Source organism: Anabas testudineus, chromosome 24 (genome assembly GCF_900324465.2).
Source record: "Anabas testudineus chromosome 24, fAnaTes1.2, whole genome shotgun sequence".
Taxonomy (NCBI): Eukaryota; Metazoa; Chordata; class Actinopteri; order Anabantiformes; family Anabantidae; genus Anabas; species Anabas testudineus.
The window spans coordinates 8,560,069-8,580,191 of NC_046632.1; the positions used below are offsets into that span (position 1 = coordinate 8,560,069).

The following is a 20,123-nucleotide window of genomic DNA, read 5'->3' on the forward strand; positions in this document are numbered from 1 at the left end:
CAACCTCCAACCTGTTTTTAAACCTTGCCCAAGGCTTTGATTGATGTTGGCTGTGATTGCCTGAATTTAGTTCTATATGGGGAAGACCCTCCCTTGCATAAAACAGTAGACTATATGCATCCTAAAACCTAAATGCATATGCACACTACCATTAAAAGATATTGCACAGGAAACTCCATTTGAGTGATCATCCTGTCCCAGCAGAGAAAAGTGCTCTCCGTTTCATATTTCAAAAGATATTTCAAATGCAAAAGTGTGAGTAGCATGTGTCAAAGTGTGTTGCTGAGGTAGCTGGAAGTGCAAAGTTAGATGGTTTTTAAGTATCTGCCACAGGTAAATGTGTGTAAGGGGCTTCTCGGTGCAAGAGAGTAAAATCTACCAAACCAACCAGCAGCTCTCTCTTCTCCCCATAAATGCTTAATCTGCTCTCACCGAAAAGAATCGGTTACACCAGGCTGGCAGCTATGATCTTTTTCACACATATATACACATGCTAGCAACGTACCTGATGCTACTTGGGTGCAGATAGTCTGGGTTATAGTTTAAGTCTAAGTTTAATGTATATAACCTGCACACCTCTCTTTTTTTCACTTTTCACCAAAAAGTCAATTGTCTTCCTCATTGTGCCTTTGTCTTTCCATCATATTCTCTTCTACAGCTCAGCATCCAGACAAGGTCAGAGGTGATAAAGCGAGCCACCAAAGCCCTGCGCCAGCTGGGTGAGAAGAGCAGGAAGAGAGGAGCCGATGGCGGCGGGGAACAGGAGGGGAAGGACCCACCAGGGATGACTTTTGATGAGGCTCTAGCACACCTGCAGAAATCACAGGCCCACCTGGACACTCTGAACCATGCCTTCATTCTGTCACTCAAAGACAGCCAGCAGGTAGACCCCATCTGCCTGACACTTAATGCATTATTTTTAAGAGCGAAAAGTCCTCTTTTAGTATATAAATGTCTGTTAAAAATACACACAACGCAGATTTCTCATGGTAAATCTAAATGTCAAGTGATGCAAATGCAATTGCAAACACAGATGCTCAGATCAGGTTGTGCTTTAGCATACACTAGGTTAAGTGCTTAGTATACTAAACTATTAGGTATGAGAACAGTGAATGAAAAGATGCTTCCTCTTCAATAATAGTTTTAAAATAGACTAGTTTCTATCAGCCACATGGATGTTATGATATATTTGAAATATTCTAATCCAAAGACTAAGAGGAAGTGAAGTATAGTAACATTTTTATTACTAAAAGAGCTGAAATATCACATGAGATGAAACTTTTGGTGCCTTTGTTGCTGTTAATGAACTGGTAAATTCAACAGCCATTGCCAATGATCTTGATCAGCTGACTCATTCATATACACACACACTTGATCATTTTCCCATCATATTCCTTTCCTTGCTTATGGGGTCACCTTTAGTTGGACATATTGATTGTGTCTATGTGTATTGTGTATGGGCTTGTTTATGTAGGTGTGTTACCGTGTTTGTGTCACATATTTCTGGGGTTGTTCTGCTCGACTAAGCTCTTCACAGCCTCACTGGGACCAGTCAAGGGTATATTAATGTAAATGTAAAGGCTGCTGTTTCAAATGAGCCCTGCCTTATGGTTGGGTATACAGTATGTACACCATGCTGTATCTCATTAGACAAAGTCACAGTGCCTTTACCCAACTGTCACCTCTCCATGCATGGCCGTGTGTGCATGTTGAGCGAGGGGACGTTAAGATTTGGTACAGAAAGTGTTGCTATGCAACCATGAAACACCACTAAAATCTGGTTATTTCTGACCCCCACACTGTCTAAGTTAATACTATTAACACATTTTCTCTGTTTAAAAGCACATAACTCCATGATAGAGAGAAAGATGCAGACATTACAAGGCACAGCTTTAGGCTAAAGTTTTAGGTGCACACACACACACACACACACACACACACACACACACACTGTGTAACTTCCCATCTACTGGTGCAGGAAGCGATTGTATCCTTGGAGATAGATAAAAAGGATATAAGAATCAGGGAAGGGCAGATAGGTAGAGAAAGACAGATAGAAGGAGCCCTGTAGGCTCTGTTTGGCTATACTGTGGTCATTCATCAAGTGTACGTGACCAGCTGCTGGGTACAATAGAGGATTGTAGAGGAATCTACCAGAGGCGCCTTGACCTGCCATGAGGACAGCACATTACACATTGCAGATAATGTAAATGGTACAATGGTATAGTGTTTTTAAAAACACAAGTCAGTATCTGCAAAAGGTAATAGTAAGAAGTAGTAGAAAAAGTAAAAAAATCTGTGTTCCTTTAATACTATGATCAATACTATGATTAAAATATAGTATGGTATTAAAACAGTGCCAGTTATAGTTAAGCTTAGCACCATTAGCAGATATGTAGGCATCCATCTATCCCTCTGCCTGACAGTAAGAGTACACAGAACTGACTGAATTTAAATTTCTTTACCAGACCATGGATATGAATGCCATAAATCATGAAAACATTATATCCATGTAATATATTGTATTCATACCATATTTCATATGAATATCAAATACAAGTTGCACATATGTTGAGAGCCAAGCGTCAGCGCTGATTTTGCTTGACAAGAATGTCAATGTCTTTCTCGGCGCGTACGGGGAATCAATGGACGCTCTCTCAAAATGGTTTGTGGGCATGCTCCTTTTGTTTTTACCCAGGAGAAAATGCAAAGAAAAAAAAATAAAACAAACATGTAAATGGCTCAAATTCTTACATAACTAATCTATTTAAATGAGTAGTTCTTGCATGAGCCCCAATGTTTCTTGGCCTATCAAATGTGAAACATATAGAATTTTATGTATTTATAGATTTCTAAAAGTTTGTCATTTAGATTCTTCTGTGCCCACAGTCTTGGTGAAATGTGCAGACAAAAATGCGAGCTCTTTTTTGTGATGAGTAGTAAAATCAATTTAACCAAGTAAACAAAGAAGGGACAAAAACTAATTTCAAGTTGTTATACCTTAATGTTCACACATCAATTTAAACACACACAACCAAGTGCCAGATTAATACGTGTGGAGAACCAAACATTCACACTAAACTTAATTTACTAAACTTTGTACTTGCCTTCATTCTGTTTTCATTTTCTGTTCTCTGAATTATGTTTGCTTATTTCCATTTCCTGCTCTTTCTTCTGCCTTCTTACCCTTGGGTGTTTTTGTTTTTTCTAAAAGTTTTAAACTTTCGTAAAATTGTTTTTACGATAGCCGGCAACCTGCTTCATTGTGAATCAGTCTTCCACCTTTATACCTTCCTTTATTTCCTCCCTTTTTCTTTCCTTGTAATATTTCCCCTGTCAGGTCAAATATTGTATGTCAGCACTACTGCACATCGTCGCTTGTGTTTTGTTCTCCTGTTCCAGGAACAGCTCCAGGGTTACAGTCAACTTTATGATTTGTCCCGATCTGAGAGGTCAAAAGTACACGAGCTGGCAGTCACCATGGCAACTGACGGGCAGCCTCTGGAGTGTGTTGGAGAGCTTCTGCGTGTGTCTGTTGGACCCCTGGACTTGTCTGTTAAAACTGTGCTCCATGACGCAGTGGAGAGAGTTGTGGCTGCACTCAGGTACAATGTTTCTCCCACTTTCTCTCGTTTAATTAGAAAATATAAGACTCTATCTTTTAATAAACAAAAAAGATGTTGCAGACTTTAAAGATATTACAGGACCAAACCTCCTTCATATGCTTGCCTGACAAATGATACCAAAATCATCCCACAGAAGTTGCACATTTCTACGAAGGCCTTAGCAATTAGTGTTTTGTTTTTTATTTTTGTGAATAGCACAGTTGTTTTGACTGGGTTATAAATCATAGCTGATGGTGCACACTGGTAGGCCCCTGTAGGCCCAGAGTTGTTCAGAAATCAGTTAATAATGGGGCTGCATTGAGAAAATTACACTGCTGTAGGCTTGTGCGCTGTGTGTTACCAAACACTCTACCCACTGTGAGGTGGCAAGAAAATCAAGTTGTCAGCTTAGCACTTGTAATTCCCGTTTTGTTTTTCCTCATTTTAATCTCTTTTATATACGCGGCTGCGCCTTGTCAGACAACGTTATCATTTACATGCACCTTTTTCATACCTGCCTGGTTAGATTACATACGTACTGTATGTATATAAAACATGTTTTTATAACACCAGTTTGATACACAGGCCTAACAAAGAGAAGTATGTGTATCCACCTCAGCTTGCTCAGTGATGTTTATTCTAAAATATTGAAGGCCACCCAAACACACCACCTACTACCTGATCTCTGTTGGTTGTTGTCTGAAAATATACAGTATATTGGTCCACTTTGGGCTCAGCACAATGGTGGGAAAAGCTCTGTCAAAACAAATGCCTGAAGTGTTGAATTGAATTGAATTGAATCCACAGTAGCTGCCCGTGGGAGTTGGGCTCCCAGTATTTTATTGGTGTCTTTCTGTTCCTTGCATTCAAACAAGGAAAAAAAAAAAGAAAAGATGATTCAAGCCAATACATTTGTGCACAGCTGCTACATTACATATACCTCAGCATAAACGGGCATTTATGTTACTATTGTTGGTTGTTATTAGGAAACAATTAATAAAACAAACTAGCACTAGATTTAAAATGTGTTGTTGTTTAACATGTATGTCTTAAGTACCTTGTGGGCTAAAAACTGACCGACCAAGGCGCAAGGTATCAGTGACAGCCAGATATCATCAGGCCACCTGATTGGCTTGATAAATGAGTGCCTATCGCCTTGATTATATTCCTGCCTCATTTCCTGCTTCTTTATGGCTGCTCAATGGTGCATAGTGCAGATAGATGGCACCTGCATTCACAGAAGCATGAACACACACACACACACTCGCACACACCAGAAAGTACTTGTTAAGTAGACATGTGGGCACTATCCCTGATGAACACACAGTAATACACACTCTTACTTGCATGCACACACTCTTCCCCTTTCTCTGATTCATTATCTTCTTATAATTAATGCAGCCTGATACAGCTGTTCCCTTCCAGATCTTGCTCAGCTCCCACACCAACGCACACACACTCACACAGTCTGCGTCCGTGCATGTTCGCTCGAACGCCCGTGTGTGTGTGTGTTCTGTGTGATGTGTGTAGGTTTGTGCACACACAGCCTTATGTATCCCCTGGAGGATATCTTTCCCTTGAACGTGTCACACTCAAGAAATCGCTCTTGCATATGAATATTCCTTTAAGCATTCACGCATGACTCTGTGAGTGTGCGCCCGTATTTGGGAGTTTGCGTGTATTGTCGGAGGGCTTTCTCAAAGCATTGTGTTTGGCAGGTATGAATGAGGAGGCCTTGTTTTTGGCTCTCTTGAAGCTTTCACTCTAGTGCAGCAGGCGTATCTGAACCTCAAACTAATGGCCATCTTTTGTATCTGTCATAACCGCTCCATGTTTATGTACCTTGGAAGAGAAAATGTAAGCAGTAAAAGAAAACGCTGCATTGTCTTTTTTGCGAGAGTATTACTGTGGTATGTTGCGGACATGTAGGTGTGTGTGTGTACTATACAGCGTATGGAGTTTGGGCATGTTCTGGTGTGTATGTGTATGTACACAAGCCCAGAAGCAAAGTGGAGTTAAGCCAGTGGAAATTACCCTTTTTTTTTTTTCCCCTTTTCTGTCTGGGTGAAAAATGGACCCCCTCTTGCGACAAATAGTACAGACACACACATACTGCAGCAGAACCCACAGCCGCACCAGGAAAATACACTGAAACACACACGTGCCATTAAACCCGATCTCATTTGAACTGTATTTAAAAAGCAAAACCTCTTTTATCAATGAGTCACTTCTCATATATGCTGCTGAATTTCACAGAGCCTCTGAGTTTATAACACTGGAGATAAGTTTAAATGTTTTTCTGTTGCCTCACGTCTCTAGGACTTTAAATATTTTCACGATGGTTAATTTTTGCAAAGCCGCGTTTGCTTCAAACATTTAATCACTGCCAGACACATTTTTAACGAACATTGTCCCTGAGAACGAAGCCTTTGATTTCTTTTTTTCTTATTTTTTCTTTCTCAGTTGTTGTCCCCTGACATTGTGCTAATTTGGAATCTTATCTTAATTAGGGTATTATGTGGTGATGTGATTTGTTTTTCAGTGGAGACCCAGATGCCCTGACAAATTACCCACAACCCCTGCGGGTCCTGGAGGCCATAGTGACCGCTGTGCACAACAACGTCCAGACTGGGTAAGGTATTTTTATCTAAATACAACCCATAAACTTTCTTTGTAGAAACATTTATTATTGAGCTTAAACTTAATTTGCCTCATAGAGCAAATGATTTAATCCCAAACACGTGCGCTGCCTGTACTGCAGTCCAAATGAGTATTCGTTTTTGAGTCATGCGCACATCACAGAAGCTTCAAAGGTGTTTCTCTGCCTCTGTCACTCTTTCATTATGCTCTCCTGCTTTTCAGCACTGTTCAAGGCCTGAAATTAAAACCTGCTGAGTGTCAAATGCCAGCGAAATGTCAGTTTGGGAGTTGAATGAATAGGATGCACCTGCCCTTGTTGACTTGAAACTTGGAAAAAATTCACACTAAAACAATAGGCCTTTTTTTTTATGTCTGCCTTTGCTGAAGCTATGCTCAAAATGAGCATATCACAGCTGAGCTTCTTTGTCTCAGCTGTGTGAAACAGAGCTGGAGTTAATCATTGTTTTAATTATCAATAATCTGCTGATTACTTTCTTGATTCAGTCTATAAAATATCATTCAGTCTATAAAATATCAGAAAATGGCAAAAAGTTTCCTCATTTTTGTCCCACAAACAAATCTTATCGGAAAAATATTCAATTTAAAAACACAGAAGACAGAGAAAAGCAGAGAAACCTCACTTTTGAGAAGCTGGACCCAGGGAATGTTTGGCTGTGCTTCATTTCTAGTCTGGTTCATTTTCTAGCTTCTACATCGTCCTCGATGTCATTATGGAATTCTTTACAGACAAATATGTCATTTTTCTGCTTTTGTGCAGCAAACATTTTAACTTTTTGTTGTGGTAAACATTTTTTCATGTTTTCTACCTTGGAAAAGCCAAAATGGAAAACAACTTAATTTAGAATAAAACTAAATAAAACTAGGAAAAACACTGCCTTGCTCCACATGTCTGACTGCTGTCTTTGTCACCCTCCTCCCTCAGTGACAGCACAGTGACTTCAGATGACCTCCTGGCTTGGTTGCGTCCATTCTGCGGTGACTCGTTGCTCCCTGTCCTGCCTCGCATCGACGTGCTGCAGATCTTGGAGAGTAACTTCAGCCTTCGAGACAGTGATGTCCGTCTTCTGCTCCTCTACAGAACTAAAGCTGTTCTCAAAGACAGAGAGGTAATGTGCACAGATGCTCACACACGCACGCACCGATGACTCAGTCCCTCATTAACAGAGTGCAAATTTGAGAAATGTTAAGTGTACATTTCATGCAAAACAACTTTAATTCCAAACACTCTCAAAAGCAGAACATTGGTACTTGATCTGAAGGAGGCTACAGATGTCTGGATCTTTTTTTCTTTTCTCCAAGGTCATAACATCAAATGATGGGTGATGAATTTAGAAAAGGTGCTATAAATTGATGAGAAAAGAGAGAAAATAAATGGTAGGAGAGCAGAGTAGAATGGGTCATCTGGCTAAAGCTGGATAAATTACTTACTTATTCCAAAAAGAAAAGTGAATGTTGATGTTCCCACTATATGATATTATGGAAAGTACGCCATAAAATAAGGTTAATGTGGTACTGTAGGGATGTGGTTAATGAGTGTTATAGCTGTTGCAACTAAATCTGATGAGCTGAAATCAGGACAATTCATTGACCTATGAATTACCAGGTGGTGTTTCAAATACAAAAACTAAACCTCACCCTGTAACAAGTAGCAAACCTGTGTAACCTGTGTAAGTTTATTAAGTTGTTAAGCAAAGAAAAATATTTAATGTTGACAAAAATAGACATTGGCCGTACAGACCGTAACATCCCTAAGACCTAATAAGTAATCTAACAAAGCAACAAAAATATATGTACAAAAAGAGGGGGTGTATGGATGTGTGTGCATGTTTGTGTGTTTCTGTCTATGACCTAACCCAGCCTCCTGTACACAAATCAGCAATTGGTTTTGCCAAACAAAAAAAGAACAAAATTCTAACATTAATTCTAAGGCACAGCGAGCTTCAGAGTAGTTACAAAGTGCCAGACAGCCTACAAACACAAAACTGGAAAAACACTGCCACAGACTACCAAACAAACCAATAAAGAGGCATTCTGTTCTCCGTACACTGCCGCCACCAACCAGGAACGCGCACTGGTACAGCAGGGCCTTGCTTGTGAGAAAATACATATCAAAACAAAAAAAAGGAAACAATAGAGAGGCCTGGGGCCGGGACATGCTTATAAACGAAATGATTATTTCCCAGGTATATTGAGTGTATTGAGTATATTGAATTGGATTTGTGTGTGAAACAAGTTTCTCAGAGACGACTTGAAAAAAGGGTAATGTTGCAGCAAGAGAGAGAGTAGAGAGTACTCACGGAGGCTGTTAACAACAGTAAGTGTTTTGGCAATGAAGAATCTGACCTTCTTCCGTCTTACAAACGGTGCTAACTATATTGTTTGGTTATATAAATGTAAAACCAACGTATACCACATTCCGCTGTGCAGGTGTAATAGTGTATGTACAGTATATGTGTCTCCATGCCTTAACCTACCGTTGAGTGGCTAATTATTAAGTTTCCTGACTGACTAATTAATGGCCTGAGCTAGTTGATTAATGTGCAAATGTATGGGCACAGCCACGGGCCATTGTCAGGTAGGTAGACAGGTGTGTGGGCCTGGACTCTGACTAATTGGCTGCACTCGCAACATTTGGCAGGCTATGACGAAACACACACCAGCGCTTGTGTGCGCTCTTAAGGGAGTGCACATCCAAGGGATCAGTTAATTAATCTTGTAAAAGAAGTCTTGCTGCAAGCGAGCGAGACTCATTTCAAATGGAGTGCCACTTTCTTATGTCTCTCCCCAAGGCAACAGAAAGGCCTTTTAGATGTGTGAGCGCAGTTTTGGGATCCAAATGTCTCATTTAACTTTGATTAGCCAAAATGTTTATTAGTTGGAAAAGATTTTTTTCATATGCACATCTGCACCCACACACACATTCACATGCACACACTGGTTTATTTATTATATTTTGCCTCCTAATTGGAGAGACACTTCATTGTTTCCACCATCTATTGCCCAGCTGAAGGCAGTGGCACATGAATTCATGTTGGCTAGACTGGTACAACCCATAAGCACAACTAGCGCTGATGGCAGTATGTTGGTGCCCTGAGACCATGTCAGAGACTTGGAAGTGCCCCTGTCCGACCTCATCACTGTGGCTTACAGCCAGAAAGTGAGGAGGAGGAAGAGAGCAAAGAGGGGAAGAGCTGGTGTTGTTTCCCCCCCACTGTCCCACTAGTCCCTTAACTAATCAGCACAACTCCCTGCTAACTGTGTCCCACAGGCTGCTCGAAACACACACACAAAAACACTCACACATCCTCCCAAACTGTATCCATCTTTCACTGCTTACTTAGCCCTCCCATGCAGTACACACACACACACACACACACACACACACACACACACACACACACACACACACACACTCTGCCTGGCTGCTTCCATGACAACCATGCTGTCAAGCCACAGTTTGTGAGTGAAAGCGATACCAGTAGTACGTCGGGGTTTCTTTCATTGTTCCTTTTCTGCCACTATGTGTTTTCTGTTCTGACAAAGGCGCCTGATTAGCACTGTGGTCTGCCATTAAAGACACACATACACTGACACACGCAAGCCCCCCTGCTGTCCACAAGCTTCCATGCTTTACGCTGCATGTAGACATGTAGTATTGTAAGTACTGTGCACGTCTTAATTCAGACTTCAGATTTGGATTTTAACCGAATAACAAGGTTGTAGAAAATACAGCTTTGATCTTATAATGAACGCCTCATCTCCCCCATCTATTCCTTCTGTCTCTGATGTGCTGAGTGTGCACCTCTTTTTGTATCGCTTTGTGCCTCTTTTCTCAGAATCAACAATGCTGAAATTATAGTGCTTATTGTACAGCTAATGTTTCAAAGGTTTTTTTCTTTGTAATCATTCATGCAATGATCACATTTCATGAATGATCACAAAACAAATTTAATTACAATGGAGAACAATTGAAACTTAAGGTTTTTAGTTGATTGTGTAATAACTCATCATTAGCTTGCTTTATTTGTCCCTTAAATTATGCTACAATTATCACTGATAAATTACAGACACAATGCTAGAATTTCAAGCAGAAATATTGATGTAACTTAATAATACAACAAGGGGACTATAACGCATATTTGTGGGTTTTGAAAATGCTGACTGAATATCAACAACAGTAAAGGCCTTAATTTGCAATTAACCCAATATAATTTACAAAACAGTCTTGACTACAGCATAGTAATGCGACTTGCTAATGAAATGGATGTAATATTTGTTTTTTTGATTAGTTTTTTATTTGATTGAAGCTGCTCCTGTCCATATAAGCTAAATCTGAAGCTATGATTATAAGTGGGTAAATATTACAACATAAGAAAATGTGCCCCCCTTTTCCCCAAACACCTTGTAAAGTTGACTAGTTAACATTACATGGCTTGTTTGTGTTAATCTTTTATCATCAGACAGAGCCAGACTAGCTCTTCTCAAACTGTATGTTAATCTACACTAACTGTCTTGTTGTGTGCAGACAGATGATCGATCTTCTCAGACAGCTGTCACCAAGAAGGCAATTTAGCATAGTTCTCAAAATGTCATATTATTCTATTAAAGTGAAGAGAATTAACTTAAACTGTAAGCCGTGAAAACAAAATTCACTAAATTGTATCAGCTGTCACTGTTTCTAGGCCCATATTTGACAAACTGCTAAAAGTAAAGTTTTAAACTTAAGTCAAAGTTGAAAGTCCAAATTCTTCTTGTGTACTCCTTCACCTAAACCTATAAATAACGACTATATATCAGATTTTATTTAACTTAAAAATGCTATTACAATTATTAATTAATAATAACAATTATTAATACAATAAAATAAATAAACAAACAAATTAGAATTAGAATTTTAATAATTTAACCATTTTAATAATTAATAATTAATAATTACAGCATTTATTTGCTTTTGTGGAGCTTTTATCAAGGCTTTAATCAAGCAACAAGAATAAAATTTGTCATTAATTTGATTTCTCAGTCACTGTCTGAACATTTAATTGTCTGAACTGGCCACTGTGTTAATACATTTAACATTTTCTAGTATCTACCACCAGCAGGATAGTTTGAATCAGAATTGTGTTTCCATTTGAACCACTTTCTTGTTCAATTCCCACATTTATTAGTCCCAGAGGTGTAAAGGTTTCACACTAATGAAGTTAGGTTAAAAAAGAAATGAATGAAGAAATGTCCTTGTAGAATTAACATACCAATGAAGCTACTATAAAGATGTTTTTTTAAGGCATGTCCAATATGACAGGTTGAGTGATATGTCAGAGTCTCTATTCCTTCTCTGAGCATTAGTGATCAGACATGTCAGTCAGGAACTTTTCTCTCTCTGAAGTTGGTACTTTTCATACATTTAATACTCATCAGTTCAATAAACTATGCTATGAGCTTTAATAAACCATATCACTTAACTATAATTCTCCTCTCTTCATATTTTTACAGCTAGTTTAACTCTGAAGTTATCAGCTCTCCAACTGTCTCCTTGTTTTCCTATCTGCTGATAACTTTCAAAGCTGCATTGTATGCTCCTGCAGATCTGATCCACTTATTGTGTAATCTTTGCCTTATTGCCTTGTGCGGACGCCTTTTTGACAGTACTTCAAGAAATCCTCACATCCTCACAGTGTGTTAGGATCTGAAAAGTCTTGTTGTCTTTTCATATTGCCTGTCCAAGCCTCCTCCTCCTCCTCCTCCTCCTCCTCCTTCCCCTTCCCCCACGCTTGCCTGAGTCTGCACTCTGCATGTTTCTCTCTCTATATATATATTCTCGTCTGTATACAGTGGCATTTTTCTTTTACACACACAGACAGACAAACTTGTGCTTTCCAGCGTGTGGTGGGAGCAGACGAATGTTATTATGATGGATGCTGTTTAGCTCAGTGGTGTCCAGGCTGGGTCAGGCCGGGCCGTGTCAGTGGAAAGGCCACTGCATGATTCAGAGACACACACCGATGATGGATCAGAAGGAAATGGAAAGAGCGAATTAGAGAGGTGGGAGAGATAATGATGGATCAGAGGCATAAAGAGAGAATGAGAGATTCTGAGATGATGCTAGAACAGAAAAAAATAACAACAGGCCACTTATCATTCCAATACATCATCCCGCCTGCCTCTCACAGCATTCAAGGAAACTGTTCAGGCACAGACATACACAGAGACGCCTAAAAGAGAGGTATTAATGAGCCCAATTGAAATGCTGACATTTAGGTAGCAGGGAGGGAGGTAAGGTGGGGTGTTGGTGATGATGCGAGTGTAGAGGAAAAGAGGGTGTGTGGAGGGGGGAGGGAGGATGGTTGAAGCCAGGGATAGATTTTGTGACTTCATTTTGGAATAATTAGTCATAACAGCAGGGCATCCAAATGTCACCCCTGTCAGGATTGGAGGGTCTGTTTTGTCGGTGTGCACGTCTCTGTGTATAGTGTGCTTGTGGCCTTAATGTCAGAAACAAAAATATGCCAATGATTATTTGCTTATAGCATTTCATATACAAAATGTAACATCACACAGCACTTAGTTTTATGGTGGTATAAAGCATATGTGCTTATACTGCCTGACTGTGTACACACAGTATGAATGTCTCTGCTGTGACTTTGATGTTTGTACTGTGAAGACACTAAATACAGGGACAGTGCTTAAGTTAATGCCCATAACACACCAACACACACAGAGCAAAGCAAGGTGAAGCATGGGCACTGCATCAAAGCCTTCATACAGTACTTGTATTCGCCCTGAATGTCGAAGGGCTCAGCAAAAGGTTGCGGGGAAAATCACTTACATGTGCATGTGCATGGAAAGCCATCATCCAAGCTCATCAACACTGATCGCTGATTCATGCTGCAGGCCCCTTTCGATCCTGTCGGTGTCACGGATCATTTGCTGTGACACAGTGTTGTGGTGCTGTGCTGTTTGGCCTTGCAGTGCAATGTCTATCTAATATGGATGAAGTGAGCTGAGCAGAGCGGGCTGTGTACAGTAGTTGCACTCTGTCAGCTACCAGTCTGCTGCTACACAGCCCCCAGAGCCCACACGTTAACCCCGGCCTATTTGACTCTTTCTTTTTTTTTCCCCAAGTTGTAGATTCAGACCAAGAAATTCTATTTATTTTAAGTGGTGATGCATATAGTTGTGGTGTTTTGTTTCTTACATCAGTCTTAAAAATCATGCATTTTGTATTACATATGTGCATGTATATACTGTATGCCCATGACAGTCTGCATCTCCCCTTCTGCCATTCTGTAACAACTCCATCTGCCATATATTTAAATATTAAGGCCGCTGTTTGAAGTATGCAAAACCATAGTGCCAAAATAAGCCTCAGCCTTGACACATATCCAAAAAGACCGTGAAGGAAGACAAAAAAGAGCTGCACAGATGGATGGCACACATTTTTGTTGTAACTACAGTATTTGTTTGATATGACAGCAATGCAAACAGATTCATAAGTGGGAGTGTTGTTGCTTGACAGAACAATATGTTTTGCTGTTGCTGATCATTGCCATTAGGCCCCTATGGTGTGCACACGCACACGCACGTCATACATTGTCAAATGGGAAAGTTGAAAAGAAGTTGAAAACTGGAAGAGAACTTCAGGAGTCGTTGCACTAGGGATTGTGTGTGGGGGGGAAGATGACAGGGCTTTCCAGAGGTGAAGGCCAGGAAGAGAGGGGAAGTCGGGCAGAGAAGCTGAGAAAGATTTGTCTGATGAAAGTGAATGAGCTTGGACTGGAGGGAGAGGGTTATACATGAACAGAGAGAGAGAGAGAGCAGAGTTACCTTCCAAGTAGATAAATAATAAATGTGATGGGGTTGAGGAAGCTATCTTACGGCCACACTCTAATGCAACAGGTCAGGGGTCACTGTCGTGATAGCCAAGCCCAAACTATAACTCCACTTGCGTTGGCAGCTTTTATCTATCCCCCTTGGCTGCTTGCGAAAACTTTATTTATGCCTCTGTTTTTAACTCGGAGCCAAGAGAGAAGAGCACAACACTTTGTCATCTCGGTGGGATCGCCGATGATTCGGTCAAGAAAAACCAGAGAGGAGACAGTGTAATAAAATAAACAAGAAAAGAGGGGATGTGTAAAGGGAGACGGATGAGGAGAAATAGGAAGAGAAAAGCCTGAGGACAATTGAAATGATAGGAGTGGGCAGCAGAGAGGCACATGAGAAGAGGGGAGTGAGACGATAAAATCGGAGATGGGGTTAGGGGCGCCATTAGATTTTTTTTTTTTTTGTCAAATTCCTCGCAGCTCTGTAGCATCATGTGAACTGGGCAGGTTCAGATGTGCACGCACACTGCACATCTGTTTGTGTGTAATCGGTATGCGTTTTAAATTTTTGCATCAAAATCATTTTGTTTCTTTTCAGTTCAAGAAATCTGTGCTTGTGTTTTTCACCATCATGACTTTTGTCAGTGCACACAGATCACCATATTTAGTATAGTTCCCAGGGTGTTGGAAAAATCCTACATGCATTATCAAAGTCTATGCTCAAAGTCATGTCATGTCATGTTGAATATTTGTGTTTATTGCACTAGAGTCTAACTAAAACAGATTATCATACATTAGAATGTTTTATTACAAACTTGAGGCAAAAGTTCAGCACACCGCACTGATGGCAGTAAATTTAATAGAGCAATGTTTCATTTTAACAGAGATCTTTGTCAGACATTGGGAACTGAACACCGCAGAGCTGATATTACACAGACACATTAGCCTTACTAATACTAAGATCTAAGTAGAATATTGTGTTTTTCGAGTACATCACAGTTTTCTTTATCTTTGTGTATCAAAACACTCGACAGGAGAAACACATTAGCGATGCATATCCCACATCTCTGTCATTGCTTTTATTTCGCCAGTTCCAGTGGTAATTTGTCTCAAATTGATCTTAGCTGCTGCTCCACATTTCTCCAAAGGCAGGGTTTAGGAGAGCACGCTCAAAATAAGAATGTGATTTACTTCTCAGGAGACAAACGAAAGACAATTGTGAGCAGCAGAATTTTCCTCTGGGTTCCCTTCTCCTTGGTCTTCCTCACACTTTGAATATTCATCAGGCCCTATATGCATGCATGATTAAGAAGTTGGAGTCTTGGCACCATTGGGTTTATTATTAAAATACTGTAAAGGCTGCAAGTGTGTGTGCTTATTAAAAGCAGTTTTTTTGCCAAGATGGTTCATTCATACCTCTGGACCTTGAACTGCTCCTTCTTTTCCTAACCCCCCACTGCTCCTGTGTTTTGTCTTCTGAACTCCCTATCTTCCTGTCTTGAGGCGTGAACCGTTATGTATACTCTGGTGTCACATTAGACAACGTGGAGCCGGCCCCAGACTTAAGGGAGAGAGCATGAAAAATCACAACCAATAGATGGAGAGGTTGGAGTGGCATTATTTGTTTGTCACTGCACTCATGTTGTCATGTCATACTTTGCGTGCACGTGGGTGTCGATGCGTTTGCTTTTTCTCCACGGGCACGCTGGTCTTTATCTTTGTACTTATGTTCCCTCTGCATGTTTTATGTGTTTCACTTTCAAGTCGTAATAAACTCCCTTACCCCCCACAGGCCCTGAGGCTTTGCCCTTTTGGTGTTTACTTCTCTTTGCTCTCATTTTGTCTGAAAACTGCACTCTCTTATCATCTCCACTCACTTCCTCGGCGCCGTTCATTCTCTCTCCCTCGCCTCTCTCTCCCCTTGTGAAGTGTGCGACCTCTGCAACTTTATTCCGCCCGTCGCTTGGGACATTAGCCAGAGCAGGTCAATGAATATTGATGAGCTCATTCAGAACACGCTCAGTAAAAGGCCAGACACAGAGATCCCTGGATCCCACAGTTCCAGTGGCAATCCCAGTCCGATACACTGACATGCCCACATCGCGTGTTCTGCCCCTCTCCATTCCCTGTCTCTCTTGCTCCCTATGAGTTCAAGGAAAGAGATGATTACCAAATCATAGAGCAGATTATCAGGTAAATTTGTTGACTGGGGCCAAAGCTTTCTAGTGTTTTACTAAGTACTCATATAAATTTAAGACCAAACCATCATGTTTGACTCAGCTCAGAAAGGCCAACAAGTCCCATTAACTTGAATTGATTTATGAATCATCTTGTGAATCAAGATGTGATTTCTCAAGATTAAAAACCCAGTACGTTTTGGTCAAATATTAAAAGATAGATTTGGGATTTTTTTATTTTTAGTCAGTTTGTACAAGCGAATAGGTCTAAGCCAGTGTAACATGCACTGCTCTTCACACTGACCCTGAAACTTTTAACCCAGAACTCAGCCATGCAGTAAGAAATGGGGGAAGAAACATGCAACTCAAGGTTCAGCTGAGGTTCATATGAAACTTCAGCAGACACGCTAAAATACATTAAGGCAGTATCTGTAAGAATAAGTACAACCTCCTGATGGTCACATGTAGGTTTTTATTTTATTTTACTTTATAATTAGATTTTTATTACTATAATTGATTGTCTTACAGACTGAATCCAAAATGTAAATCTTGCTTTGTACATTGGATTCCACAGTGCTGAGGCAAATCACCAAGATTTTGTTAGAAACAATTTCTGACATCTTTACTGAACTTGAGTTTGGTTGATAGAAAACACATAACACATCATTTGCACTTTCCCCTTGTCGGCTGCTGTTTGCTCAGCAGTTGATGTTAAACATGCATAGATATAATCCAAACACAGATACAAGCAAACTGCAATACATTTGCAGTATAAAAGCCAATTAAGAACAAACATACATGCTATAGGAGAACGCATCCCTCTGCCACTAGTAACCATTCCTACATGATGTTCTTTTCGTTTAGCTTCACTTGTTTTTTTCTGTGAACATGGAGCTAATGTGACTCTCATTAATTTTTACCCAAAGCTTTGCAGCTTGTCAACATTTAGCAAATTCCTGTCTCTTTCTGAAGTGGAGCCCTCCTGGGTCTTTTTCCATCAACCCGTTTCATTCATAAGGTGACAAATGATGTGGCACAGCTGTACCTTGAGTCTGGAGATCAGTGTGTATCAGTTTTAAAGATTTCAGTGGTTCTTATCCTACTATCTGCACAATCCTCCTTCAGTTTTGCCTATATATGTAAATGAGGAGTGGGCCAAGTATCCACCTCTGAACAAGTCTCCTGCTCTCTCCCGGGGTGCTTTGAAGGCTTGAGTTGAAAGTACAGTATAATCCAGGCTGAACATAAGAATTTCTCTTGTAGGACTGACAGTCACAACATTATACCATAGAGGAATTTATAACAGATTGTGACAGTCTTTATTGTAAAACCTCAAGAAAACAGTAACAGAACAAGGAATTGGGTAATTGCCATTTTAATTTAGCAGACTGACATCATTAAAGGATGAAGTTGGCTCTGAGGCATTTTCCATGCCATAATATATAATCTTTCATTTACCCTGCACATTTAATAGAAAGGTGGAATTGATGGCACTCCCCATCATGATTGTCAGTGGTAATGAGATGTGACGAGTGAGAGGTAGAGAGCTGTCAACATCCAGAGTGATAGTAGCACTGATCATTAACCTGTCTACCACAGTAGTACGCACAAAGTTGATGATTTGTTCACTACATAGAGTAGTGTAACAAGTCAGTCTCAGCATTAGCTCTTGCCAGCCGCGAAGAAGTGACATAGTCACTACGTCTGTCAGTATGTGTGAAGTGTGATGTAACAAGCGATGTGGAAACTTCTATTGGGTTTATTTTATGTTGCACAGGTGAAAAAAAATGTTCTTTGTGTGTGAGAAAAGTGGGATATAAACCCTTTTTTACTCAGAAGTTTCATATCAATTCACTTTCATTACTTGGTTATTTTGAAGCAATCAATACTGGAAGCCTGACTGAACATTCCCACAGGCTCTCAGTTCACATCAGAATGCACGCTCACACTATGTTCGTGGAAGTTTAATTGTGTGTTGGATACACACACACACACACAAATATATAATACTCCCATCTCATATATTTGTTTGGGAATTAGATTTCATGCGAATGAATTGATGGTATGGGTCTTTGAAGCCCCACAGACATTATCCCGAACTGTGTCCTAATCCTATTCCTGCTATAATTATTCAGAAAGAATCCCTCTCCCAGTCTTTTATTCCCGGAGTTGGAGTATCCATAGAGAATGGATGTTAATGACCTTTGTGGTGCCCTGAGTGACCTAAAGTACCACTACAAAGGTAATATTTTTGAATTTTAGTTAATTGTTCTGATGAAACAAGACAAGTTTGTGTCATATATCTCAGCAAAGTTGACCCCCCCCACCCCTCCCACCTCACTGTCAGCCTACAGTATATCTGGCCTATATTCCAACAATGTAATCGTTGCCTATTCCAGCCACACAATGATTTGTTCAGGGAGACAGAGACACTGATCTGCGACTGTGTACTTTCTAAAATGAACCGCTGATGAGAGTTTTTGATGTTACTGTGTACGTTCAAGTGGTAATTACGAAACTTTTAGCAAACTTTAACTCAGTGCTTGACCAGCAACAGGGATAGATAAGTCTCTTGAGTGCTGTGAGTTATTCCTCAGCCGTCCTCTGTTGATTGTGAGTAATCGAGCTGTTTGTCTTTAGCATTTTTGGCGAAAAAATCTGTTGATATAAATTACAGCAAAGCATACACATGATGTGTAAGCCCGATCGATCAATCACCATATGTTCATGGCTCTGATAGATTTTGACACAATGTCATCTTGACTGTAATCAATTTAGTCACCAGATGAGTGAATAAACAAGCAGCTCTCACCCTGAATCTGTAGTGTGTGCTGCTTGAAGCAGTCACTGTCTGTTTTACTGAGGACTTCATGTCAGAAAACTGTTTGAATTTCTTTTAATGTTAACAGAGGCAGTCAATAATTTAGTGGAGGACGACCATATCTATTATGAACTGTGGAACTTTGGAAAATCATGGACGCTGCTATTGTACCACAAGGCCATTTACTCCCCATAGCAATTAGAATTTTTCACTGTGTATGTTCAAACATCAGTCGAAATTATGTTTTAATTATGGGCACTGTGGCTTTAGGAACCTCTCTTCCACTTCAAAACCTTTAAGAGGGGCGACCATCATTTCAAGGTTGCTCAGTTGAATGATTTACCCTACACTTGAGACTGATGTTTCTCAACCTCATCACATGCATTTGGTTAAAACAATGTGAAATTGTCAACAGCTCTACACAGCGTGTGATTAGAATACCGGTGGAAATGTCTGAAGTGCTTCTTCAAGTTGAAACTAATGATACTACACTAATAATGAATCCAAATTAGTGTGATCATTAGTTTCCCTGAAAGATTTGGGTTGTTATTGCAGGGTGAAAGTTGTTTTGAGTCTAACTAATAAGAAAGATTGTTTCATTTGAATGTTAAATTGTCAGACTGAAGCAGCAATTTGAAGTTTTCAAATGTCTCCATACAACTTATTTTTAAGTTCTTGCTTATTTGCACACTGTATCGCCATACGCCAAATGCTTATACTTCCTAATTTGTGAAATATCTTTATATAGAAAGCCCCTTCCAGTTACTGGTAAATGTGAACATGCTCATTAACTCTTACATCACTAATTTATCACTTATTGCGGAAGGAAGAATATAAAAAGAGACTTTTATGTACTTTACTATTTATTAACCATGTCAGTTAGCAGCTAGTATTATTTCCTAAGCTATCGATATGTATGGTTGTGTCCTGTAATGAGAAACACTCCTACAGTATTTCTTTTTTTTGTGTCTCTAACAAACTGACTGTTCCCTTTATTTGTTTTGACTCTTCCTCAGACACTGTAACCACGACTGTCTAATCA

At 39.9% G+C, this 20,123-nt stretch overlaps 1 protein-coding gene across 1 annotated transcript in view; it reads left to right on the forward strand.

The window, feature by feature from the left end:
• The window catches only part of nbas (NBAS subunit of NRZ tethering complex), a 129,319-nt gene that overhangs the window by 88,101 nt on the left and 21,095 nt on the right, over positions 1–20,123 (forward strand). The window contains exons 46-49 of the mRNA XM_026341022.1: positions 659–883; positions 3,403–3,605; positions 6,148–6,237; positions 7,189–7,372. Coding sequence (XP_026196807.1) covers positions 659–883; positions 3,403–3,605; positions 6,148–6,237; positions 7,189–7,372 — 702 coding nt within the window. The remainder of the gene's footprint in view (positions 1–658; positions 884–3,402; positions 3,606–6,147; positions 6,238–7,188; positions 7,373–20,123) is intronic.